The following is a 24,475-nucleotide window of genomic DNA, read 5'->3' on the forward strand; positions in this document are numbered from 1 at the left end:
GGCCATGGTCATCCACGCTTTTCCGTTCCCATGGTACACAACAGGAAGGTGTCGAACGCCCTTGAAACAATGTGGGTGCCTTAATTTTCCTATTACCAACAGCTTCAATTTCTCATCTCCTGCCATGTTTGCACCCACCATTACAGTGATGCAATCTTTACTGCGTTTTCCTACACTACAGGCTTCGCCTTTGATGGAAGTGCCTTATAGAAAAGACCCATCTCGTTTACGGTAAAGACGTCTCGTGGCTCAAAGCTCATCAAAATTTCCTTAAACCGCCCCTGTTGTCAGTCGGTGCAAATGTCCGTGTTGACTGAACCACTCTCACTTGAGATTGCTTTGAACACTAGGCCATGGTGTGTTTTGAAGCGGTTGAGCCATCCGTAGCTTAGGACAAAGTTCTTAACACCCATTTGCATGGCGATCTCTCGAGCTTTCTGCTTTTCTAGCTGTTCATAAGGCGGCGTTCGCATCTGCATCCGTTTAGATGTAAACGTCCCGTTCTTAACTGTGCCTTCTATCTTTTCTCCGTCTTTCCAGATCCGTATGTATTTTTTTCGCCCCCTTCATTTTAGGCAGGCCGCTTCGATCGAGCTCCTGAAAAATTTGCAGCTTTTTTTCAAGCGAAAGTGTATGGTGCGGCCGCTTCCTTTCCATCAGGCTGAAATAACAGTGATCCACCGCATTTCCCCGCACAGATAGGCCTAACGCACAATTGAATCGCCACAAGCAAGTATGGCTGCCGGATTGACTTGTCTTGATCTCACGTGTTGCCATGGTTGCGAGACCACCTTTGGCATGAGTCTATGCTGTGTTTAGAGTTTGTGCCGTTTAACCGTAGGTGACCAATAAGCACTGTTTCGATTAAACGATGAATTTTACTGCACAACACATAAAAATCCAGCCATATGAGCCCGTTTAGTTCCGTTAAGGGGAGACGCGGGTCGAAAAATCGCGTTTTTTCTGGAAATTTCACTTTTTTGTTTTCAGTCGTATTAGATTCTTTAAACATTCTTGTTTACCAGAAATAAATTTCAATCTGTAATTCGTGTCAGAAGTTACTGAAAAATGCGCTCAAGTAAGCCCCAGAAACCTAGAAAATCGCTGAAATCTGCCGAAATCGACGTTTTGCCGGCCCCGGTATCTCGAGGCAGCGGCACCGTGCGCCATTTGTAATCACTGAGGCGGTTAGAGTTGTCCATGCTCTCTCGAACACAGGCTTGAAAAGTCTCGTCCGGAAAGAAAGAAATACTATAAAAAATCCTTTTTTGAACGCCCCTGCGTGCCGTTTGAATCGCACGGCGCGTCACGTGGTGCCGTAGCGAGCGCGCCATTGGCTAGCGCAGTGCCCGCTTGTCCCTTTGGCCCCGCTCTGCATCGCAAGCTGAACTTCGCAAGGATTTATTCAATTAGTTACGCGATGAATCTTGCCAGAAAGCAGGTGTACAAGGTGAAAAAGTACCGGACGATAAACAAGTATGTGGGAAAACGTCGTAAAGTGCGTCGTCAGACTGCGGCAAAGGTGAACGGCCCGGAGAGGTCTAGGCCTAACCCCAGCGTCGGCAACTATTGCGACAGTGACTTCGCCGGCGGCCTCGACGCTGCCACAAACCTTGTCAGCGCCTCACAAAAAAAACTGGAGTTTTTTGAGAAGAACCAAAGGCATGCGCATGACGGCGTATCATCAGCAGTGCTGTGCGACATCGATGCGATGACGGCACTTGTGGGCGGAGCGGAGTGCCCGTCTTGCCGTGAACACAAACTTGTTGTTCGCGAGGTGGCAGAACGGCGCAAAGGACTGTCGTCCTGTCTCGAGTTGCGGTGTGAGAACAGTGAGTGCGTGTCTGGTGTTCTCTCTTCGACACATACGTCGAGGCGTGTTGCCTTCGGCGAAGCCGCCGCAGCATCTGACGACTGCGCGGAGGTGGGGCACTACGGCAACGGCAGCTCGGGCGATAGCTTCGAGGCTAATGTGAAAGCTGTTGTAGCCTTGCGTGCCATAGGCATCGGACATGACCAGCTTTCGCGGTTTTGTGCGATTGTTGGACTAGTGAAGCCCATGCACCACAAAACCTTCCAGGCAATCAGCAAGAAGGTTCACGATGCTGCTATGAGGGCCGTGACCGAAAATTTGAACCAGGCAAGAGCCGTAACAAAGCAGGTGGTTGATAGCAGTGACGTGGCCGTAATGTATGATGGAACTTGGCAGAAACGGGGCCATAAAAGCCACAACGGAGTCGGCGCGGCTATCTCCTTGGACACCGGCCTGTGCTTAGATTTCGAAGTGCTGTCGAATTACTGCCACGCTTGCAGTCTACACAACGACATGGGCTCTGAAGAGGAAATCTGGCAGGCCTACCACAGACCTGTCTGTGAGAAGAACACCGACAGCTCCGCTCATGGCATGGAAGCTGAAGCAGCACTACGGATATGGGAGCGCACTTTGCTGTATGAGACTCCACTTCGCTTCGCAACATTTCTTAGTGATGGCGACAGCAAAGCATATAACGGAGTTTGTGATGCCAAGGTGTACGGTGCAGGTGCCATCTGCAAGGAGGACTGCACTAATCATGTTGCGAAGCGCCTAGGCACTGGCATACGCAAATTGCCGACACCACTGCCCAGAGGTGAGAAGCTCAAGCCTGCCGCCATTGAAAAGCTGCAGACATATTATCAGATCGCCATCACGGGCAATAGAGGCAACCTACGGGACATGTACACTGCCATATGGGCGTCCTACTTTCACTCTTGCTCCACTGATGGTGCTGGCAGCCACAACTTCTGCCCACCAGGCCAAGAATCGTGGTGCAAGCACAAGCGTGCTGAAGCAATGGGCGAGCCTGCACCACAGCATACACCACTTCTGACAAAGGCACAGGGCCGGGCACTGCTGCCCATATACAAGCGCCTTTCTGACGAGAAGCTGCTGGCCCGATGCCTTCGAGGGAAAACTCAGAACGCTGCTGAGTCTCTCAACAGCAAGGTGTGGCTGCTGTGCCCAAAAACAAAGTTTGCTTCCCGAAGTGCTGTGGAGACTGCCATAGCCATTGCTGTGCTCTGGTATAACCGGGGCCATGCAAGCTTCGAGGTGGTCCTGGGAGAGCTTGGTGTTCTACCACCAGCAAGCTTGACCACCCTGGGGGACTACAGCGACAAGAGGCGCATTCAGAAGATGAATGCCCAACAGACTGCTGAGGCGAGGGCTCACCGCCGCACATCGGCCAAGAGAGCTCGCCTACAGGACTCCGCTCGGAAGGACCGCAAAGGAGTTACATACAGTGCGGGTGAATTCTAGTCACCGTGGCCAGCTCCTGGACATACTGCCTGTGCATTAGACACACTTTTGAGTGTTTGCAAGTGCGCCCTAATTAGTAAACATGTTTCAAACTTTCAAACGTGTTTTTCTCATTTTGAAACTTTTGGCCACGGTCACATTTCACTCACATAGTTTCATCCCCTTAAAATTGTCCTATTACGATGAAACTTGGCACACACATTCTTCAAGGTGTGTAGAGTGCCGTTATCTATTCTGATTTATGATGCATAGCCATTATCAATAAAAACATACCAAGAAATGATACAAGGAACCCTGAAAAAAAGAAGTTTGGCAGATCTGTTCATTTTTTGTAGTAACAGCTTTTTTTTCTCGTAATTTTAACCTCTTAAATGCACACAGTAGTTCATGACAAGCATAATAAGCTATTACACAAACATCTACACAAAAGTTTTGATGTCGAAAAAGCGAGAGTAAAAATCCCTTTGTTTTGCTATTGCATGTAAATAACTTTAAAAGTAATGGGGCTACACAAAATCTGATAACAGTTTTGGAATATACAAGAACAAATATCTCTGTGGCTAAATTTTGGAAACCCTAACTTGAAAACTAAAGAAAAAGTGTTTTCGAGTAACGTCTCCCCTTAATGAGCCATTTTCGTTTAAGTGAGTTTCGTTTATTGGGAGTCCACTATATTTTGAATGATCGTTGTCGACAATTCATAGCGGATGTTGTAGAAGAGCTCTTGCGTCTCTGTGCTTGCCAGTTTCGCCCCTCGACCCCATATCACCAACAGCTAACCTTTGCCATTTGTTCTTAAATAAACACGGCTCATCATAACAATATGCTCTAAGCATAATAAATTTTAAAATGTTAAGTATTTTAAGGGTTATGACTCGCATCCTGCTGAAAGTAAAATCCTGCTAGTACTACTCAAGGTTCTATTGACTTCCTTTGAACAACAAAAAAAAAGACATTTGCAAAGAGGCCCTTTCTTAATTTTTGAAAAAATATTGTGCAGGTTAGTTAGGTCATGATAAATATGCCCATTTTTTTTATACGTCATATATAATATTCGAATTTGATTTGAAATTGTTTGACCTAAATCACTATTTGCTTCGGACCTAAAATTCACTATTCGCACAAGCCTACTGCTTATATAAGAACTCACCCCTTATGATGACCCCCTCTGGAGCTACGCGGAAATCGATATTAATCAATGAATAAAAAGAAAGAAATGAGCCAGATCATACACTGCACCTAAAACTAGCTATAAGAAGACTATTTTTGCAAATGCAGAGGCTGGCAGCTGGCAATCAAGAGAGTACATTCTGCAATCTCGCAGAGGGACTCACCTCGCATGGTGGCGTTGCAGCCTGCTGGTCACGCACCAGGTTGCGGGCTCGCTTCTTTGGGGGTGCCCTGCGCTTCTGCAGTTGCACACCACCGGGGCCGGTTGAAGTGACAGCCGAACCCGGGGGTGGCTCAATGGGAGGCAATTTGCGCAGCTGCTCCAGCACACCTTGCGCGGCCTCCTTCTTTGAAGCCTTCTTGCCATTGCCTTCCCCTTCGGCACTTATCTCGCCCACTGTGCAGCGTGTCCGAAACGTGCGCATGTGTGGAGGGCCGCTCTCTTGGACCACCTGCAAGGGTACAGCCAACTTACAAGAGTGGCGGCGTGGCCTAGGTGGTAGGTCGTAATGAGATCTATGCTATTCCTCTATGCTGTATAATCACCCATTTTCAAGATAACTCAAGCAGCTAGATTAGCAATAGCTTCAACCATAACTTTAACACATTCACCAAATGATTCGTTGAAAGCACAGGCTACGTGAATACACACCAGACACAAAATTCGCGTCACTTTAGATGATTCCAATGTCTTGAGGTGTAGTGCAAAGCACTCGAGTGCACACACAAGCTTCTATATTCATGTAATTTGCCTTTCAAGCTATATACATTGTTGAGATTTGATAGATCAGTGGTTCTCAGTCATAGATGTGTCGGAGACCCCTTGCAGCGCAGGGGAGGGAGGGGGCGTACGTGGGTAAATTAACACAGTTGGAGCGTGAAAAAGGTGCCTTCACTGCTACCAAAAACATCAAACGTGCCACATCACTTTCTTTTGGACAGTTCATTGATACGTGGCACAGTGACGCTTAAAGAAAAATGCTGGTGAGGGTTTCGCAGATCATAGAAATGGCTTCGCAGACCCCCTAGGGTCCGCGGACCCCCATTTGAGAACCACTGTGGTAGATCATGCATGCGTGCTTCCAGAGATTAATCCCGCAGGCTATCTTGGCAGTGAAAGTTTGTTCAGTGTTCCTTTAATGATCCATACATGCGCCTTTTCTTTCCCTAATGTTGTATTTGTACTTGCTTTCTAAGGCAGGCATTTGCCACAAGTAGGGCCTGAAGGGTTTTTCTGGCTTCAAAAAAAGAGTTTTGGCCTACTCATTGAATAACCGTATGCATTAAAAGCGACACTAAAGTGGCAGCCCTGAGGAAAAGAAGACCACTTGTCGAAATTCTGGCTCCAGCAACACTCTATGTTCCTGAATTCTACATCTGAGGTAGCAGAATGGTCCGATCCGAGAGTGTGCTTCATTAACGGAATCAATAACTGGAAATAGATGAGGTGTATCTTAAAGGATGGAAAGGTGGATGGTATGTTAGATAAATGATCATTTAGTAAATACTGTTAGTAGCTCAGTAGATGTGCTGTTGTTAGATACTGTATAGGTCCACCTGGGTTTAGCATGATAATGATGCATCTATAGAAACCTTATGGAATATCTATCGAAGCCGCAGCCTTGAAGCAGACAAGACGCCTTTCAAAATGTCGGCTCCAGTTAACCCAGTGTTCAAGAATTATTTTAGTTAACTAAAAAGAAAGACCGTATTTACAATGAACGCACTTTTTTTTTTTTCAGAAAAGTTGACACCAATTTGTGGGGGGGGGGGGGGGGGTCATTAAGAGAGCGAAAACTAGTCACGAGAGTTATAATGGCAAAAATTTTGCATGACAGTATTAAGAAACTTACTGTCCAACCAATGCTAGCCTTCAATTCAGTGGGAGAAATACGAAGCTCCTACTGAAGAACTTCGCTCTCCACAAGAAGAGACTGTCCGTGTTTCCACCCAAAAAATGCCTGAGGAACCTTTTCTGTAGCCCGAAGCTGTTTTCTACCGTTACGGACACGCACGGATTGACGCCCCAAGTGTCGTCTAGCCGCTCGGTTTCCATGCTTCGATGCATACTCGATCAACTTTAGGTTTAAAACCGGCTGATTGTGCCCTGTGCAGCAGATGTCCAATGAAGTCCACTACGACGAATCCGACATCAGAAACAGTAAACTGGATGGTTTAAGTCTAAAAACGAAAGAGAAAAAAACAAAGACCTCACCACAAGTAGATGGAGAAGAAAAGAAACGCTACAAATGGGAAGACAAGTTTAACCTTCTTTTACAAAAGAAAAGACAGTGTAGTAAGCACGGTTGCATCATTGCGCACACTAGTGGGAAAGGAGCGTTCGCCGCAGGCCTTGCACTGCACCCAAAGAGGATGATATTGCTTCAATAACACGCACTACATGTATGACATGAGGAAAGCAGGGCAGTCAGCTGCTTTGCGAGTGTCCCGCATTACCTGAAAGACAACGGAGAGCCCACGCTTGAGAGCCAGTTCATGCACTAGGCTGACAGGAGACTTGAGCTCATCGCTGGCTTCATCGGCATCTGTGGCTGCGCCTGGTGCTGGCTGTGGAGGTGTCGGCCGCAAGGGCAAGTGCCTCAACTGGACAAGGGCCTGCTGTGCTGCCGCATGGCGCGCTGCCTGCTCTGTGGGGCCCTCGCCGTGGAAACGCCGAGGCCCCACGTCCAGTGTTGCACAGTAACCACCCGGAGCAGCATTTATGTGCCGGTAGTGTGGCGAGTAGAGGCCTGTTTTTTGCGAACATTGGTATGTTAAGAACAGGGTGTTCTTTACTTCCAGACATGCACTTAAATGACAAAAAATATTGAGTGTATCATCAAAGTGAAACAACAGCTTTAAAAGGAAAACTTAAATTTTAGTGTTTTACTTGCAAGGGCTATAATACACTTACGTATAAGGCGAACGGCACATGAACATAGCTGGGAAATGAAGTCTGTCATCCCAGAGGCTCCGTATCTTAAAATACGTAAATATGAAAAAAGCCTCAAAACTATCTAGTAGAAGCTCCCACAGTTCTGATTGATAGAGTAAACTTCGATTGTAATGGCCAATGTGATTCTGTTCCATTAGGGCGGGGATTCGCTCGCTGGATTCTGTGCCGACAGGTTGTGCCCTCGTGATCTGCAACGACAGTGCAGCTCTGGCCGACTGGGTTGGTCTTACGCCACCTCCTGACGCCGGTCCCCTACGACGACGACAGCGCGTCTCTGGCCGACTGGATTAGCCCTACGCCATCTCCTGTTACCGACAAGAGCTCTCGCCAGTGGTGCCCCGTCCTCGGACTCCTGCAACCGTGTCCATCTTTCCTGTCTTCTCCCTATTTCCGTCGCTTACTGTCCCTGCACCTCGCTCTCTCCTTCCTCTCTCTGTATCTCTCTACCTTTTAATCCCATCCTTTTATTCCCTTCTGTACCCCAATCCCTCGTGAGCTACTGTTGAGGTGTTCTCCCCCTGAGACAGTTACAGGACTCACTTTTCTCTTCTTTCCATTTATAATCACCCCCCCCCCCCCATTAGGGCGTGTTACTACTGGTCAATGCTACACTAGCTGCATCTAAACTTTACCTCACGTCAACAACATCTCATAGACCCCACCCATCGAACATTTTACAAAGGGCTTGTCGAATGCAGAGCAGAAGACATTCATGTTTATAGGAAACCTTGCGAGCGTGAGATGTCATCTTGATATACAATCCCTGGTGGCCCTGTGGTGCACCAGACGACATTGAATATATGGACCTCCGAGAGTATGCTTGCATAAATTAACAACCTTTAAAGGGACATTAAAGGTGAATAACAATTTGTGTCGGAGTGAAAGCTCAATGTATGACGTCTAAAACGACAATGTCAACAGCAGTGCCCTACTTAGTGAGAAATTAAGATAAATGCACGAGAACACATGCGTCTCTGTAGGAAATTCTTAAAATGATTCTGATGACATGACAGAGTTACAACCTACAATTAATAACTAGTAATCGAACAAGCTGCACTAGATAAAGGACCTTCCGTGCATTTAGACACATAATAAAAAGCTTCTTGTTTATTTCTGTTTGATTTATAGAAATAACAACCGCCGCACATTACTGTGGGGAATGGCGCCAGTGGTTCAAAAGTTAAATTTTCGCCTGGCAAAAGTGGACAGGTCGTGCCATCAGCGGGGCCCAGTTGAACCAAGGGCGCCTGCCATCTCAGAGAAGATGGAAGAAAATTGTTCAAAGGCCACTGTTGCTGCTGTAGCTCCCGCTACTTCCGCTTTGCTGCTACTAATGTCGGCGGCCGCACATTAAAGCTGGGCCACTTTGTGCACGGCAACAGTGATCTCAAAGTTTCCACTTTGAAGTGGATAATTTGAAGTGTGCTGACGTTATGTGCATCACTAAGACATGACTTTGTTTCAAAATAAGCACTTTCTTGGCACAAAAGTAGCATTACGAGGTTTCTGGACCGCTATTTCAGCAATCAGAATCAACTTAATTTGCCTTTCGTGTCCCTTTAAAGGATCCCTGCAACATTTTGTCAAGCAGCCATTTAATGGATTCAGTAAATGAGTTCATTGACTCACGACTGCAAAGTCGCAAAAAATTTTAAAATTCATTCAGAACAAATAGCGTTACAAAGGTTTGTATCACGCTCAAATTGCATTCTCTCTTCCCTCGTCCTAAAAAAAGCGCTGGAAACTGGAATCAGCGAATGACTGATACAATGGCTTTTACGCAAATATTTTAGGTATCCCACGTCATTTCATGAAAGAAGAGAGAGCAATCTTTTTGCCAAGTTTGAGAATTTACTGCAGACTAGAGGCCGCCAGTTGCACTAGAATATTTGGCTCCTGTGTTCTCCAGAGCCTCGACAACCAAACGACAGCATTTTCTGACCACGCTCAAAAAGTGTTGCAGGACCCCTTTTAAGGCTGTAATACACCCAAACCTCGATATAATGAAACTGGATATAACGAAATATTGGCTATAGCGAAGTAAATGAAAAACAGTCTCGCAATATATTTAGTGTTAAAAATAAATCTTTATAATGAATTTTCGGATATTACAAACTTATTTTCATGTAAGATACAAGTTTGTTATAATGAGGTACACACAAACATAGGTGCTTTGTATTCTAGTATTTGTGCTTGTGTGTATATGTGTTAATGCATTCAAACCTTCCAGGCGACTAATATACAGTAATACCTCGTTAACTCAAACCTGCATATCCCGAAAAATCAGCTAAGTCGAAAATTTCCGCAGCACCAAACATTTTCCTATACGTCCCCATGTATATTTTTCCCTTTATCTCAAAGTTTTTTTCGATCAATTTGCGAATAACTCAAAATCTTGACTGGGAGTAGATCGATAATTCCGCTGTTGCACCATTTCATAAACGTCGTGCGATGCTGCCACGGTTGAAACCTGTAGATTTTTTTCTTCTTATTTAGCCGCATCTGCCACTACGCAGATGCTTTCCGTGAACACGAAGTCTCGGCACAACGACATATCAACTGTGTCATCCGACCCTGTGGCACGTCATGTGACACATGCGCTGAGTAGGGAGGCCCTCTCTCCACGCTCGCCTAGTTTGTCTCATTCACTTTGTGCAGTGCACATTATTTTCCCTGAGGTGTGATTTCCCTTCATCCACGCAAACCCTGCTGTACGCAGTTTTTGCTGACTGTGAGAGCAGGCTCATAATTTTCCCTGAGCTGTAATTTCTGTTCATCTGTGCAAATCGAACGGCATGAATTTTCCACTGACTGTGAGGAGCGGCAACTTAGTGTGTGTGCGACAAGCATGGCGTCAAAGCAGTGCAAGTCGCTAACGCTAGAAAAAAAGGTTGCCCTAATTGAAGAAGAGGAGAAAGGAGGCCGAACAAAATCGAGCATCACACAGGAATCCAGCATCTTTTTGTCTACTTTTTCGACGGTGCTGAAAAACAAGCAGACAGTGCTGGATGGACTTCAGCAGAGCTTCTCCAGCCAGCAGAAGCGGGTTTGAGGGTGAAAGTTGCCAGACAAAGCGGCATTGATGGTATGGCTGCGAAATGCCGGAGTGGCCAACCTTCCCATCACCACAGCAATAATGATAGAGAAGGCAAATGCTCTGGCCTTGCGAATGGGGCACACAGACTTCAGTTGCAACAGCGGCTGAATTGACCGCTTCAAAAAAAAAAAAAAAGAAGGAATAGTGTGGTGTCCAAGTCAGTGCACATTTAGAGCGGCACTGCCGATGCAGCCACTGCAGACAATTGGCGCAGCAGCCAGCTCGCCGAGTTGTGGGAGAGTTACGCCGGCAGCGACATTTTGAGCCTTGACGAGCCAGCACTTTTTTTTATAGAATGTTGCCGAACTGCACCTTCACACCGAGGGATCGAGCGTGCTCGGGAGTGAAACAAGGAAAAGATAGGGTCACTGTCCTTTTCAGTGCAAATGAAACATGTGAAGAGAAGTTGTCGTTGCTCATATTTGGCAAAGCTCCTATTAAGCCTAGGTGCTTTAGAAATGCATGACTGCCGAATGGCGTTATCTATTGCACGAATAGAGCAACGTGAATGAATGCTACTTTTTTTTTAAGAGTATATTTGCGCTACAGATAACCAAATGGCCAAAAAAACGAAAAAGTACTGTTCATTGTCGACAACTGCCCAGTCCACGACAAAATACAGAATTAGGAGGCATTGACAGTCAAGTTTCTGCCTGCAAATATGACGTCCGTGCTACATCCGATGAACCAAGGTGTCATCAAGTGGCCCAAGAAATCTGCCGAATGAGCCTTCTTCATAGAATTTTGTTGTCTTATTAAAATGGCAAAGGCTATAAAATTGACCTGCTGGGAGCAGTACACCTCAGCAGTGCTCAGCAGCAAGTTTGTGCAGCGGGTGTCACTAACTGCTTTGTGCATGCTGGGTTTTTACGTGCCGTCAGTTTGCCAGAAGCAGAGACTGCGTAGACAGGTGACTTAACAGATTGTGAGGAACTTTGTCAAAAGGTCATCAAGCTTACAAATAACAGTGCCGCCGAAACTGACGTGACTTTTCTGGAGTACGCGCTGTAGGAGCAGAATGTGGTGGTGACCGGAGAAATGACGGACGCCGAAATTATTCAAACGGCCATTAACGTAAGGGACAGCGGAGATGACGAACCACCTCGAGAGGTGCCGACATCTTGCAAGACAAGAAATTTGCTGCGCTTGCTTCGAAATAAGGTAGAGTGCAGCGGAGGGGAGAATTGATTGATGCGATGAGTCAAGCAGCTGGAGAACGGCTTCCTAGGCCCGAGTACGACTGAAAAGCAGACGAGCATGGGGCAGTGTTTCTCTGCTAAATAGAATGGCAGTGCAGCAAAACCCAGCCGGTTAAAGTCTTTTGTGTTATTTTTTTTTCTATTTTAAACCTGCACGAGAAGAAAGATTAGGAACTGCCGCTGAAAAGCCGGGCCGGTAAGTACAGTAATAGCAATTACTTTGAAAAGCACCCATTTTTCCCGGCGATTAGTGGAACTTTGCCAATCTAGAAAATCTTGAAATTTTCCCTGGTTTTAGGACTTCAAGTTAACGAAGTATTACTGCACGCTTTGTGAGATAATATTCTCAGGTTCAGATATAGTAATTTTATCTAAAAACAACGTAGAATGAAAAGCTGAACTTCAGAAAAATTGGGAAAATAAGCTATGAAAAAAAAAAAAAATGGAGCTCTGGTTACCCGTGATGAGGAAACCATTATGGGCCCCTCCCCATGTTTCAGCATTGCTAACAAAGGCTGCACGTAGATTGGTCATTGGCAATTGTGTCCGTAAAACATGACACGTCAGCACGATCAAAAACACGGTTGAGCCTAAAAACTGAATGAGCCTAAAAACTCCATGGAAGTGCACTTGGAGAGAGAGAAAGAGTGAGTGCCCGTAAAACATGCACACATCTGGGAGATGATTTAGACTCCAACCAAAAGTTTTGAAAAAACCCGACGTTTCGAAACCGACTTGGTTCTTTTCTCAGGGGTGACTACGAAACTACGTATCAGCGGTGTCTTCAAAGAACTCGCGGGGTGGATAATGACCCCCCTCTCTCTCTCTAATTTTGCCGTGGAGCGTTTGTCATGTCAAAGCTGCTGCAAATTCTGAAGTGAATTTCGCTTTAGTACAAATGCGCAATAAACAATTCGTTAGGGGGACACTAAAGGCAACTATTACAACGATTTGATTGTTGAAATAGCAGTCCAGAAACTTCGTAGTGTTACTTTTGTGCCAAGGAAGGGCTTATTTTGAAATAATATCACGTTTTAGTGGCCCGCATCGAGTTAGCGCACTTCAAATTACCTGCCTCAAGAAACGGACTGACCCGCGTCACTGTTGCCATGCACATTGCCCGGCTTTACTACGCGGTCGCCGACACTAGTAGACAGAACGAAAGCAGCGGGAGTCACAGAAGCAACAACGGCCATTGATCCATTTCCTGCCATTGGCTCCGAGATGGCAGACGTCTTTTTGTTAAACTGCGCCCCTCTAGATGGCACGATCTGTCCAGTGTACCTACGCGAAAATTCAGTTTTTCAACCACTTGCGCCATTTCCTATAGTAACATCCGGTGGTTCTTTTTTTCATGAATCAAACAGAAACGAACAAGCAACAGTTATTGCGTCTCTTGATGCACGGAAGGTTCTTTATTTAGTGCAGCTAGATCGATTACTAGTCAATAATTGTAGGCAGTTCGTCCGACGTCATCAGTATCATTTTGAGAATGTCCTTTTGCAATGTATGTATTCTTGTGCATTAACCTTAAAGGACCCCTGACAGCCAAAGTTTTGTTGGAGAGCTTTTTTACAGTAATTTGTAGCTTTGCATCTGGTAATGCCAAAATTGTATCTCAAATGCTGTGAGCATCGTATAAGTAATGCTAGCGGCGTTAATTCAGAACAATTTTGCGTCAGTTCAAAACGACCACGTAAATACCATAAGAAACTAGCGCCCCACAGTGGACCAGCGCCTTGAACTATGTGCGCTCAAGCTTCGGCGAGGTTGAAACACGCTGTTTTCAGGGGACCCGCGGGCGATGAAGATTAATACGATGTGGGGGCTTTGAGCATGTGCCCCTCAGAAAAAAGAGCATTCCTGGCGCAAGCAGACTAAACCACCTCGAGAGCTGCCCGGCGACAGAGCAAGAGGGGTGACGAACAATAGTTCTCGTCAGGTGCCAATCGTGGTATTGTGAGGGCCCCTCAAATGTGCTTGACCTCTGCAACATCACAAGGGGATCCCCTAGCTACATCAAACCACAGAAGATGTCGACTGTACCTGAATACTTGGAGAAGCATGCACCTATACTTTAAAACCAAATTAAAATAACTTCTAGGCTTAGGCAATGCTCGCCACTAATAATCGGTCAGAGGCGGCCCCGCATGCAAGACTATCAAACAACACCAACATATCAGGTTTCAAAATTTGGTGTCAAGGGTCCTTTAACTTCTTGGTTAGTCGGGCGCTGCTGTTGATAATATTGCCGTTTTAGGTGTTGACCAACATCGAGCTTTCACTCTGGCATAAATTGTTATTTGACTCTAGTGTCCCTTTGAATGTCGTGTACAAAATATTTTTGACATACAGTTAAACCTCGTTATAACGAAATTGGAGGGCCGCCGCTATCTGCTCGTTATAACCAATATTTCGTTATAGCCGTAGCGGGCATTTACTGCAAATATTACGCACTGCACTTACCCCCAAAAAATAGCGGGCCGCCTTCTGATCTAGCGTTATGCGCTTTCGCTTCCCGCCTGGCGCATTCATGTTGCTGGATTCACGAGCGCAGCACGATAAAAGATAAGGCGGAAGCGGTCGAAAAAGAGAAGAAACACGCACGCAAAAGCAACGCGGCTCACGTCGGCGAGCGACAACACTTGCAGAGAAAGTGACTGTGAAGAGAAAGGGGCAGAAGGGGCGCTCTTGCGCTGCCCTATAGGAACCGGTTACTCAAGGGGAAGGGGGTATGTAAGATTAGGAAGCGCGCCTCATCGCCATGAGAAAGGGGAGAGGGAGAATATAAAGAAGACACAAAAGAAAAGAAAAGGGCGAGACATTCGCGGAGCACTCCGCTGCCGGTGGTAGCCAAGCGGCGCACGTGCAGCGACCTCTCCTCCGGAAACAGCGCGTGCCGTCTGCTTTGCGCGCGTTGCTGGAGGGCGCGTGGCGGAAGTTTTGAACTGCTAAATACAGTTCTCGTGTTGCGCGCCGTGTCAAATTCGCGTTGTGCACTGTCGTGACATCGGCTCAAAATTTTACTTCCTAACAAAATGTGTTCGTTATATCCCATAACAGGCAAATTTTGCCTCGTTAAAACGAGGTATTGAATACATTGGTTTGTATGGGGACTTTCAAGGGGAATTAGGATTTGCTCGTTATATCCATTATTTCGTTATAGCCCATCTCGTTATAACGAGGTAGAAGTGTAGTAGATGCTACGTATTTCAAATGCTTTATATGCACTGCAGCTAGCAAGCTTTTGTATCAACAGTGTGCATTTTTCAGTCGAATGTGTTCTAGCGAAGGCAATGAGGTGACTAATGATTAAAGCAAGATGATGACTTATGGGGTTTAACGTCCCAAAACCACCATATGATTATGAGAGACGCCGTAATGGAGGGCTCTGGAAATTTCGACCACCTGGTGTTCTTTAACGTGCCCCAAATCTGAGCACACGAACCTGCAGCATTTTCGCCTTCATCGAAAATGCAGCCGCCGCAACCGGGATTCGATCCCGCGGCCTGCGAGTCAGCAGCCGCGTACCTTAGCTACTAGACCACCGCGGCGGGGCAATGGTTAAAGTAAATGCCTTTAGATTTACCCATGTGGTAGTGAGCAAACGGCATTGAATCTTAAAGGGATACTGAACAAAAATTGGAAGAAACGACGAAACTTTGGAATTCTACTCGGAAGATGCGACTGTTTTCATAAACAGAGTTCATTTCCCATACTTTCAAACAGTTAGCTGTATGTTTGAAGGATTGTCAGTGCGCCGCGGCTGCAAGGAAGTGCGTGCCGTGACGTCACAATCGCCGAGCGACATGCGGAACTCACGTTTTCCTGTCCTCTTATTCCTTTCCTCCTACTCTCTCTCTTCCACAAAAGCGCTGATGCTTAACTCCAGCTGAGAGCATTAATCCCTACCAGTGCTGTTCATTACGGTTCTGAGATAGAACCAGGGGGGGGGATGAAAGAGACGCGGGCGACAGCTGACATTGTTGGCATGCCTGTTTTGGATGATTGCCACGTCACCAAAGGCCACCTCTCGTAGTTCACGGTACGGCTCCTCGAAGCGACAGTTTGTGAAAAACGCATTAAATTTATTATTTTTCCGTAGTTTGTACCTGGAATGAAGGCTGTGTCTACAATATCAGGACCCAATCTTTCAACTTGGTTGAATATCTTGGTGGTAAAAATTTTGTTCAGTTTCCTTTTAAGACATTGGGAAGTTAATGCCACTTTTTATGCTCGTGAGACAAGGTATTAGTGAACTTGTTCTAATCATGTGATAACGTTTCCATAGATTGACTGATCAACTGAAAGTAGACTTACAAGGGCCACGTGGTGAGTGGCACATGCCCTGGAAGTTCAGTGGAGGCATGTAAGCCCTGCGGGGTAGTTCCATGACTCGGTATGTGGCTAGCTCGCCCCTCTTCATGGCCAGTGCATTCAGCTCCACCGTGGGTGTCAAGGGCCCCTGAGCCCGCTGCGGGGCCCGTGACACCGGCCGCGTCAGAGATGTCTCGTCTAAGGCTCGTTGAGCAGCTGCATGCTGCGCCCTCTTGATGCTTGACCCAGTCGCCTGGTACTCCTCCTGGAGTGTAAACACAGCCACAGGTCTACAGGCTAGTGGTGATGGTAGCTTGTAAATGTACACAAGATGGAAACTACCACCATTTACTCCACCTGCGTCCCTAGTAGCACGCATTATTTGCACTACATTGAAGCAACATTCACAATGCTGCGTGAAAAATTGGTGGCTATTAGGGTGCAATAGGGCAAACAAGAGAATTCTCAGTCTAGCGATGTTCCAGGGGTGTATTTCTTTGCATTGTTGAAATGTTGCCTTTGCAATGATTCTTCCCTTGTTTGACTGCCATTGATTTAACATCAATGTCAAACGGTCACTTATGATTACAATCGAGCCTGACCCGGAACAAATTTCTTTATATAATTGTCTTCTTTACACAAGCTGCAAAAGAGAGCAAATCACTGTTGAGCAATTTGATCAAAATCAGGCTTAAATCAAGAGGAAGTGTGCCATGTTACAATGGTATAAGGTTCCCATTCAATTGAGAGAATAATCTCATTTGAATCTCAGCCAACCCATCATTGCTGCTAATTTCTTGCCTACTACTAGGCAAGAAATTAGCAGCAATCTTCATATCTTGATTGATACCTTGAGGCATCCGGAAAGCGATACAAGAAATGAAAATATTTCGCACGAATTCAAAACATTGCGTAAGAGGTATATTGTTACAACGCAAAATATACGCGCCACAAAATACCCTCCTTTCCGTCTCGGCTAGTTAATGCTAAGCAGTAAAAGCTTTTGCGCCGCGTCAGTTTTTGTTCAACCTTAACTTTGTTCAACCTTAACTTTATATTGCAAAATAATTTCACAAAATGAAGAACTAGTCCGCTTTCAAATCTGTTTTTTCCAAGCTATGGAATGTCTCGAAAATGCGGATATGGGCCATGTACGACGTTGGGCATGACTTAAAGTGCGAAGCATTCTTGAAAGCGTGCCAAGTTAACACGAGTACGCGTAAAGAACGGAAGCGGCTCCACGCAGGGAGTGCTCACGTGGCCCGCGAGGCGCAGCACCACGGTGAAGCTTTTCTTGTGCGGCGGGCCCGATTCGTCGACGAGCCTGTACTGGAGTCCAACTTTGTTGAAGCGGGCCAGCTCGTTGACCAGGCACATGGGCGTCTTCTTCTCTTTATTGTTTGCCACGGCCGTAGTGGGCTGCTCCCCGTTGCAGGAAGGCGGCGACGGGCCTTCCTGCTCCGCCGGAGCGCACTCGCCGCTCGGACCCGAGCTCAGCATGCTGCGGCCACTGCGTGCGCAGAAAAAAGCGGCGTCAAGTCACGCTTTTTCGCGAGCCGCGCCCGCGTACGCACGCGCGTGCTCATCTCCGCCAGCTTTGGACAGCGCGTCCTTGCGCGAGCATGTAGCAGCGCGTGCGAATGAGGCACGACTCCTATGACACGGCCGCCTCTCCTCGAGGCGCTAGCGGTGGTGACGAGACACGCTCGCTACTCACGATCAAAGCAGCAACTGGGACACTGCTGTCCAGGCGGTGAATGCCATTTTAAGCCCCGATCTAGTCGGAGCTCAAAAACAGACCACTAAACGTTGGCAAACAGTGAAGAAAATTTCTGTGCGCCGCCGGCGACTCAACCCTACACGCTGCTCATTACGTTAGTTGGCCGCAGCAAAGCCGCAGCCGTCCCCCTGTCGGCTTAAGCTGGCTCGAGGCTCGCGAAATTGCTAGCTTTGGCAGCGCTCTATTTTGCCTGGTAGGAAAGTGTCGCAACATTTTAGCCACCTAGTGGAGGTAAAGCGTTTTAAGACGTTCTGTGGTCATATCTCTACGGTAAGTTAGTTTCGCTTTTTGTGTGTTGTCTGGTCGTGCGAATCGTCCGCCGCACTTCGATACGTGCACGACATGAGCTTACTACTGTGCGATTTCGGTGATATTTTGTGATCACCGCTTCTTGTCCTGCAGTGCGGTCTCTCTCGGATATTTTTTTCGTGTGCGACAACAAGCCGAAATCAAGATGCTGGTCGCAAACAGCTCAGCCACGTGCCTGTTGTGTTCTCGGTTTGCAAGTTTTCGCGATCGTCTGTGCTATAGTCGCCTTATTTCCAGGTGCTTTGTGACTGCGAACGAGAAACAGCAGTCCTTGTCTTCCGCTAAACGCAAACGACAGCCGCCGGTGTCTTTCCCCGACAGAGTTTTCTCCGGCATTCAACCTAGCGGCGTGCCGCATTTGGGCAACTATTTCGGTGCTATTCAAAAGTGGAAGACGCTGCAGGACTCGGGGAGTGATTGCATATTCAGCGTAGTAGACTTGCACTCCATCACGAAGCCACACTATAACCCAGACAAGCTGAGGTAAGTTCGCGTGAAACTTGAGTCCAAACCACACCGCTTCCTACAGTTCCATCATACAGCCAGCTTTGACTCGACAGGGAGAACATCGAGCTCATGACTGCCAGCCTCCTCGCATGCGGAATTGATCCTGAAAGATGTACACTGTTTTTGCAGTCACAGGTGAGAACTTGCCTACATTTTGAAACGCTTCCTTGTTGGCAACTATAGTTACGCAGCGTCGCTTTTTTTAAGTGCGTAACACTTCAGGGCCCGGCTTATCCACCGTCTCATACCTCATGGTCACGCAATGGTCAAGACCACTCTGGCGAAAACAGGGCTCAAGCAAGGTGAAAAATACTCAAAACCAGTGAAAAACGAACCAAAAATGTCTAAAGTAATATAAACTACAAAAATAACCATAAATTAATCGCAACAATTTAGCTGAAATCGCAAGAAACTCTTCTAAAACATGCTACTGATACCCACACCGCGCGAGAGAGGGCGCGACCGCATCGACAAGAGTCCGATCGCCGAGGCGGAGGGAAACGCCAAGGCATGCACCAAGGGCATCGCCGGTTGGCCATCCCCCAGAGTTTCCTGTAAATACACTAGAGGAAACTCTGGCGCTAGTGTCTAAGGGAGCTGCAATGCATAGCGCTTCAGCGAGTATGGAAATGATGGGTAGTACACGGATTTGTCGAATTTTCGTACTTTTGTCTCCGTTTGGCTTCGCATGGCTTAAAGCTGCTTTGTTACGAAACAAAAATCGGCAAAAGTTCAGCAGTTGCACCTCACTACCATAACCTTTTAGGCTCACCTTTTCAAATCGGGACACAAAGTTCGCAACCGTTCCATGTTTCATTCGAAACAAAACCAAAACACAGCGATAAACAAAGCCACAAGTGTGTTTGAAACTCACAAGCACGAAGACTAGGCAAATGCATGTACTACCCATTATTCCTATGGTTGCTGAACGATCACAGTGCCAAAGTCCCATCTAGTTAATTTTATGAAACTCTATGGCCCCTGCTACACACTTCCTCTGGTTTCATGGTAGTGTAGCTGCATTAAGGTTTGAAACTATGCCAAGGTGTGCACAAATTTCCTTACCAACAATGCTGCCGATGCTGGCACCGGATTTTTTTATCCTCAGGTTCCAGAACACGCAGAGCTTTCGTGGATCCTTGGATGCTTGCTCACTACAGCTAGACTACAGCATCTACCAACACTCAAGGTAGTGTTCTAGTTGAAATATATTTGAACTTTCACCAAAGATTTTCTTGCAGCACACGTGAAGGGTGTCTAAGCGCTCAGTCAAACTATAAAGAGTTTTAAAGAATGGGTGATGTCAAATAAATTCGGATATGGCCAAGTTTGTTTTACCTTATGTTGTTTGCTTGCTCAAAACATGTTGGGTGCTTTGCACAGGACAAGACTGCTGGCATGAAGGAAACGCCATTGGGGTTGTACCTTTACCCCGTGCTTCAGAGTGCAGATGTGCTGCTGTACAAGTAAGCGGGAGCGTCACGGGTTGCCATTCCTGGTTGTAATTAAGTGAGGCTTTTTTTTTTTTACGCAGAGCAACACAGGTGCCCGTCGGAAAGGACCAGTTGCCTCACATATTTCTTGTGCAAGACGCAGCGGAACTCTTCAACAAACGCTTCGGGCTGGTCTTTCCGAGACCTGAGGCCCTTTTAGGCAAGTATTTGCCTACTCACTCCTCAACTTACAAACTCCACTGTTCGACAGCAGGCTACACTTGTTGTGTAAGCCTCTGCAAAAAAAATTCATCGGCGTGGAACAAGAGAGCACAGTAGTTATGCTGATATATACTAATACAATTTTTTTTTTCCTGCCAGTGTCTGGAGAGGCTGGTCGTTTGCGCCACCTTCGTGACCCGACAAAGAAGATGAGCAAATCGAGCGATGACCCTCGCAGCTATGTCGCATTGGATGACCCACCTGAGGCAGTGCGCAAGAAGATCAAGCGGGCAATCACCGACTGCACTTCGAAAGTAACCTTTGAGCCAGAGTCCCGGCCAGGTGTTGCGAACTTGGTGGCTTTACAAAGTCTGCTTACTGGCCTGAGTCCCGAGGAGGTGACTGCTATTGTTACATCACCAATTAAGGGATCATATTGTATGCAATGCACACATAAAATGACACATCAGCTTCAAATGACCATGGCATTCATTTGCAACTAAATTTTCTGTTGGAGAAACTATATGTATAAAAAATCTACATGCATCTGTTTCTGCAAGGTTTTCAAAGTATATGACATAAGTATATGCTAGGATAAGTTGTACAAGCCAGGCATTCATAGCATGAAGCAATGCGGTGCACCTGTCGTCGTCTTAGGGGTTGCAGCAACGTACAACATACTTTTGTAGCTATAACTGTCTTAAAGGAGTCCCACGACACAAATTAAGCATGTCATTTTCATTGCTTCTTCTGGAGCTTTGGAATATACTGATATCATTGCAAAAACGGCCACGTGAGAAACAAAGCTGTTATCATTTTATTTCAACAATGAAACAACATTAGTTTCGAATTAGAGCGACAAGCAATAGCTATTTTTGTGTTCGAAAATGATGTTTCATCATGTGGAAGTGACATTGGCTGAGCATTTTGATTGGTTTGACACAACAGATCTCGCATAGTATTCATGTGGTCTTAGCTAGGCCACACTATTGTGTGCTGAAGATTATGAAAACACTCCTTATACTTTCTGAGATACAAAAAGATTTATGTTTTTAAATAAATATGAAATGTTTAGAAGCGTTCAAAAACGATGCTGGGTGTGCTGGACAACTGCCACAATGAGGCAAGTTTTTTGGTATGTCTCTGTAGGAGGCGCTGTGTGATTGGAACCGGCCTTTGACGTCACTGGAAGAGTGAAATGGGAAATGGAGTGTTTGTATATTTATCTGCTAAGGTTTCGAAGTTTGAAGATTGATAGCTTCCACAACCATACCAATTTTCTATAATTCTTGTTGCGTTCACATCAGTATTCAGCACTACATTCCAGCATTGCAGACAGAAAAAACGTTACAGGGCCCCTTTAAGAGAGCAAGCCAGTGCTCAAGTTAAACATTGCAGTTTCATACGATACGATGCACCATATGATGGTGTTATTCAAAGCTATTCTACATTGTGTCATATGGCAATGTGCGCACCAACCGTAGTTCTAGCTCACAGCACCCTGTTGCTACCTATTTAATTTGTTCACAATACTTGCAGGTGTGCCTGCAAGCAGACGGCCTCGACACTGGCCAGTTCAAGCTCATGGTTGCCGACGCAGCCGTGTCCTTCCTGGAACCAATACAGCAACGAATGCAGGAGCACATGTCAGATCGCGCTCGCCTGTGGAACATTCTAGAGGAAGGCTCGAGGAAAGCACGCCAAATAGCTGTTCGAACACTGGACGAAGTGCACAGAGCATCCGGAATGGCCCCTATTCATGTCAAAGACAGTGAAAAACCAGTGGCACAGTCTGCAAGTTGTTAGGGATATCTTCTGAGACTTATAAGAGACTCTTCGCAGAGCGTGCTTTGTAGACTCTGTGTGTTGTTTCACCTTCCAGCTTTATTTTCTGACAGTCGATCAAGACTAAAGACAAAGATTTAAGCTGTGTCATAAAACTCTTGCTTTTCAATCTGCCTCCTTTAATTGTGCTCCCCATAAATGTGAACATACTTACTGCAGTTAATGAAGAGGTGCAAAATCAAAAAGTGGCACGCCAAGGTATGATGGGGAAAATATTACGTGTGTATATATATATATATATATATATATATATATATATATATATATATATATATATATATATATATATATATATATAATGGCAAACTGCTCTTTAAATGTTTTAATTTTATTTGTTTGAAAGGGAAAATTTCCTCACTAGCATGGAATAAAGAAAGGGTGGGGGGCATAGTTTCCATTGCTGTATTTACCAATTGCCCTAATCGCGTTACTGGTATGCTAGGGCGACATCAAGCATATCAAAATAGCATTTCTTTATTTCGGCTGTTTCTGCACATTAAAAGTCTTCTGAAGCTACTAGATTGGCTCTCCTGTTTCTTCAAAGTCTATATTTTCTTTCCATAGCGACAAACTAATTGCACCCAGCACTGAGCAAATACAGCAAAAGCTTGTTAATTAGGATTTCACAAAACCGAAAAAAATGTCTGAATTGACCAAATGGCGAATTATCGAGAGTAACAAGAATAAAATAGTGAACAAGCATCTCTTACATCAACACACTTTCATTTCCTTGAAGAATGCGTAAATTTTTTACAGCATTTTTTTTATTACTTCCTTCTAATTAGGCGGAGTGCAGGACTAAAAGCTCAAGAGCTTGATGAGGTCCTGACCCCGTTCACAAGTTGACAAAGCAGCAGGAATGGCAGACAATCATGCATAACGAATATCAAATAAACCTACAGGTATAACATCTCAAAAATTAATACAAAAGTTTATGAAGTAAGTGTTAAAAATAACGAGAATAGTTAAAATGAATGGTCATGAAGTGACATGAACATGAAAAGCAATAATAGAAAGGAAAGAATGGTCATAAATTCTGAGAGACGTATTGTTCGGGAAAATGTATTAGCTGGGCAAAGAGTTTAATTTACTTAGTCCAGTACTTAATTTGCATGAGAGCAAAGTAAAATTTGCAATTGTTGCAATTTGGGGCTGTGTTCACAATTTGACCGTGGCTCGACCCGCCCGCCTTAGTCTATAAGGTAATGAACTACAATTAACCAGAAATGTTTACTGGGAGGTTTGGGCTATAACGATGGCAATTCAGACTGTACTGCTTCATTTTTTATGTCTGCAAACACCATTATTGCTCCTTTGCATTGCACATTTGTGGCACTACACGCTCGATGCACTCTTGAGAATCATGCGAATTAACCGGTAAGCAGCCAGATATGACCAAATTAATAATAGTTTGATGCCATTAAACAATTTATATACTTGTCATGTTAAGAGAACACATCCGAATCATCTGATTTTCGAAATTGACGAGGGCTGAATTAGGATTTTACTGTACTGTAAAAGTCTAATATTCTGGGGCAGTAGGGCACTGGCAAAAAAAAAAAAAAAAACAATTGTAAGTGTGTGCTTCCTGCCTGTGTGTCTTCTCTTACAGCAAAATTTACCTAGCTGCTGTTCTATGTGCTCGCTCTACCAGTTAAATCATTTTTAATTGGTGTTTATTTACATGAACTTGTGAAAGCAGATTATTCTATATAAGGCTTAAATGTCATTGACATGCATTGAGGAGTGAGACAAGACAAGTGATCGTATTGCTTGAATTTGATGGTCAACTCGCACCAACTAGTTTATAAAGAGACAAATACCATTCTGCGCTAAATGTCTGTGTTTGAAAAGTGGGACATACAAACATACATCGATTTCGTTTAAAATTCCTAACATATAGTAATCGAGAATATTATATTGTACTAGGCACTTTGCTTGCGATATTGCTATATTTCATACTCTGTCCTTTCAGGCGAAAGGACAGCGTAGTCTAATGGACACGCCTATAATATAATGTCATGTCGACAAGTAAATGAAAATTATTGAACATCCCCATGTTTGTCAGCATGTATGGCATGGGCACTGTCCACACGCCAAATCTGCTTCTATGCATTATGCTTGTGGACCAGCAGTCTGTAGTAAAAAGTTGAAATCAAGTTTGTCTGTTACTCTATGCCCTCTGAACTGTTTCAATGATCTTTCTAGCATAAAATGTTGCCTAGGCAGTTCCAGATTGTCGCAGAGTCCACTTATATTTAAACCTATAGAGAATTTTCGCACAGAGTGATTCGTGATTACGAGAGAGATTCGTCAATACGAGACTACTTACAGCTTGTAATTGT

At 45.3% G+C, this 24,475-nt stretch overlaps 3 protein-coding genes across 3 annotated transcripts in view; 2 read left to right on the forward strand and 1 right to left on the reverse strand.

Annotated features, from left to right (window-relative positions):
• Nucleotides 1-17,908, reverse strand: part of stau (double-stranded RNA-binding protein Staufen) — a 33,161-nt gene extending 15,253 nt beyond the window's left edge. The window contains exons 1-5 of the mRNA XM_037425973.2: nt 17,752-17,908; nt 17,292-17,544; nt 16,038-16,299; nt 6,923-7,215; nt 4,630-4,917 (exon numbers count right to left, since the gene is read on the reverse strand). Coding sequence (XP_037281870.2) covers nt 4,630-4,917; nt 6,923-7,215; nt 16,038-16,299; nt 17,292-17,534 — 1,086 coding nt within the window. The 5' untranslated portion in view covers nt 17,535-17,544; nt 17,752-17,908. The remainder of the gene's footprint in view (nt 1-4,629; nt 4,918-6,922; nt 7,216-16,037; nt 16,300-17,291; nt 17,545-17,751) is intronic.
• On the forward strand, nt 2,033-3,440 carry LOC119175906 (uncharacterized). Its single transcript, XM_037426944.2, has one exon. The coding sequence runs from the start codon at nt 2,060-2,062 to the stop codon at nt 3,293-3,295; it is 1,236 nt and encodes a 411-aa protein (XP_037282841.2). The 5' UTR covers nt 2,033-2,059; the 3' UTR covers nt 3,296-3,440.
• Nucleotides 17,909-18,117: 209 nt separating the features above from the next.
• Nucleotides 18,118-22,239, forward strand: TrpRS-m (Tryptophanyl-tRNA synthetase, mitochondrial). Its single transcript, XM_037425974.2, has 7 exons — nt 18,118-18,606; nt 18,684-18,765; nt 19,739-19,819; nt 20,014-20,096; nt 20,165-20,283; nt 20,445-20,683; nt 21,825-22,239. The coding sequence occupies exons 1-7, from the start codon at nt 18,269-18,271 to the stop codon at nt 22,089-22,091; spliced, it is 1,209 nt and encodes a 402-aa protein (XP_037281871.2). The 5' UTR covers nt 18,118-18,268; the 3' UTR covers nt 22,092-22,239.
• Nucleotides 22,240-24,475: the final 2,236 nt, after the last annotated feature.

Source organism: Rhipicephalus microplus, chromosome 5, assembly GCF_043290135.1.
Source record: "Rhipicephalus microplus isolate Deutch F79 chromosome 5, USDA_Rmic, whole genome shotgun sequence".
Taxonomy (NCBI): Eukaryota; Metazoa; Arthropoda; class Arachnida; order Ixodida; family Ixodidae; genus Rhipicephalus; species Rhipicephalus microplus.

Bases quoted from the DNA above. Each gene is read 5' to 3' on its own strand.
- TrpRS-m (XM_037425974.2), top strand. From the start codon at position 18,269: ATGCTGGTCGCAAACAGCTCAGCCACGTGCCTGTTGTGTTCTCGGTTT. The intron at 20,097-20,164 runs GTAAGCGGGAGC...TTTTTTACGCAG, and splicing joins GCAGATGTGCTGCTGTACAA to AGCAACACAGGTGCCCGTCG. The intron at 20,684-21,824 runs GTGACTGCTATT...CAATACTTGCAG, and splicing joins CTGGCCTGAGTCCCGAGGAG to GTGTGCCTGCAAGCAGACGG.
- LOC119175906 (XM_037426944.2), top strand. From the start codon at position 2,060: ATGCACCACAAAACCTTCCAGGCAATCAGCAAGAAGGTTCACGATGCT.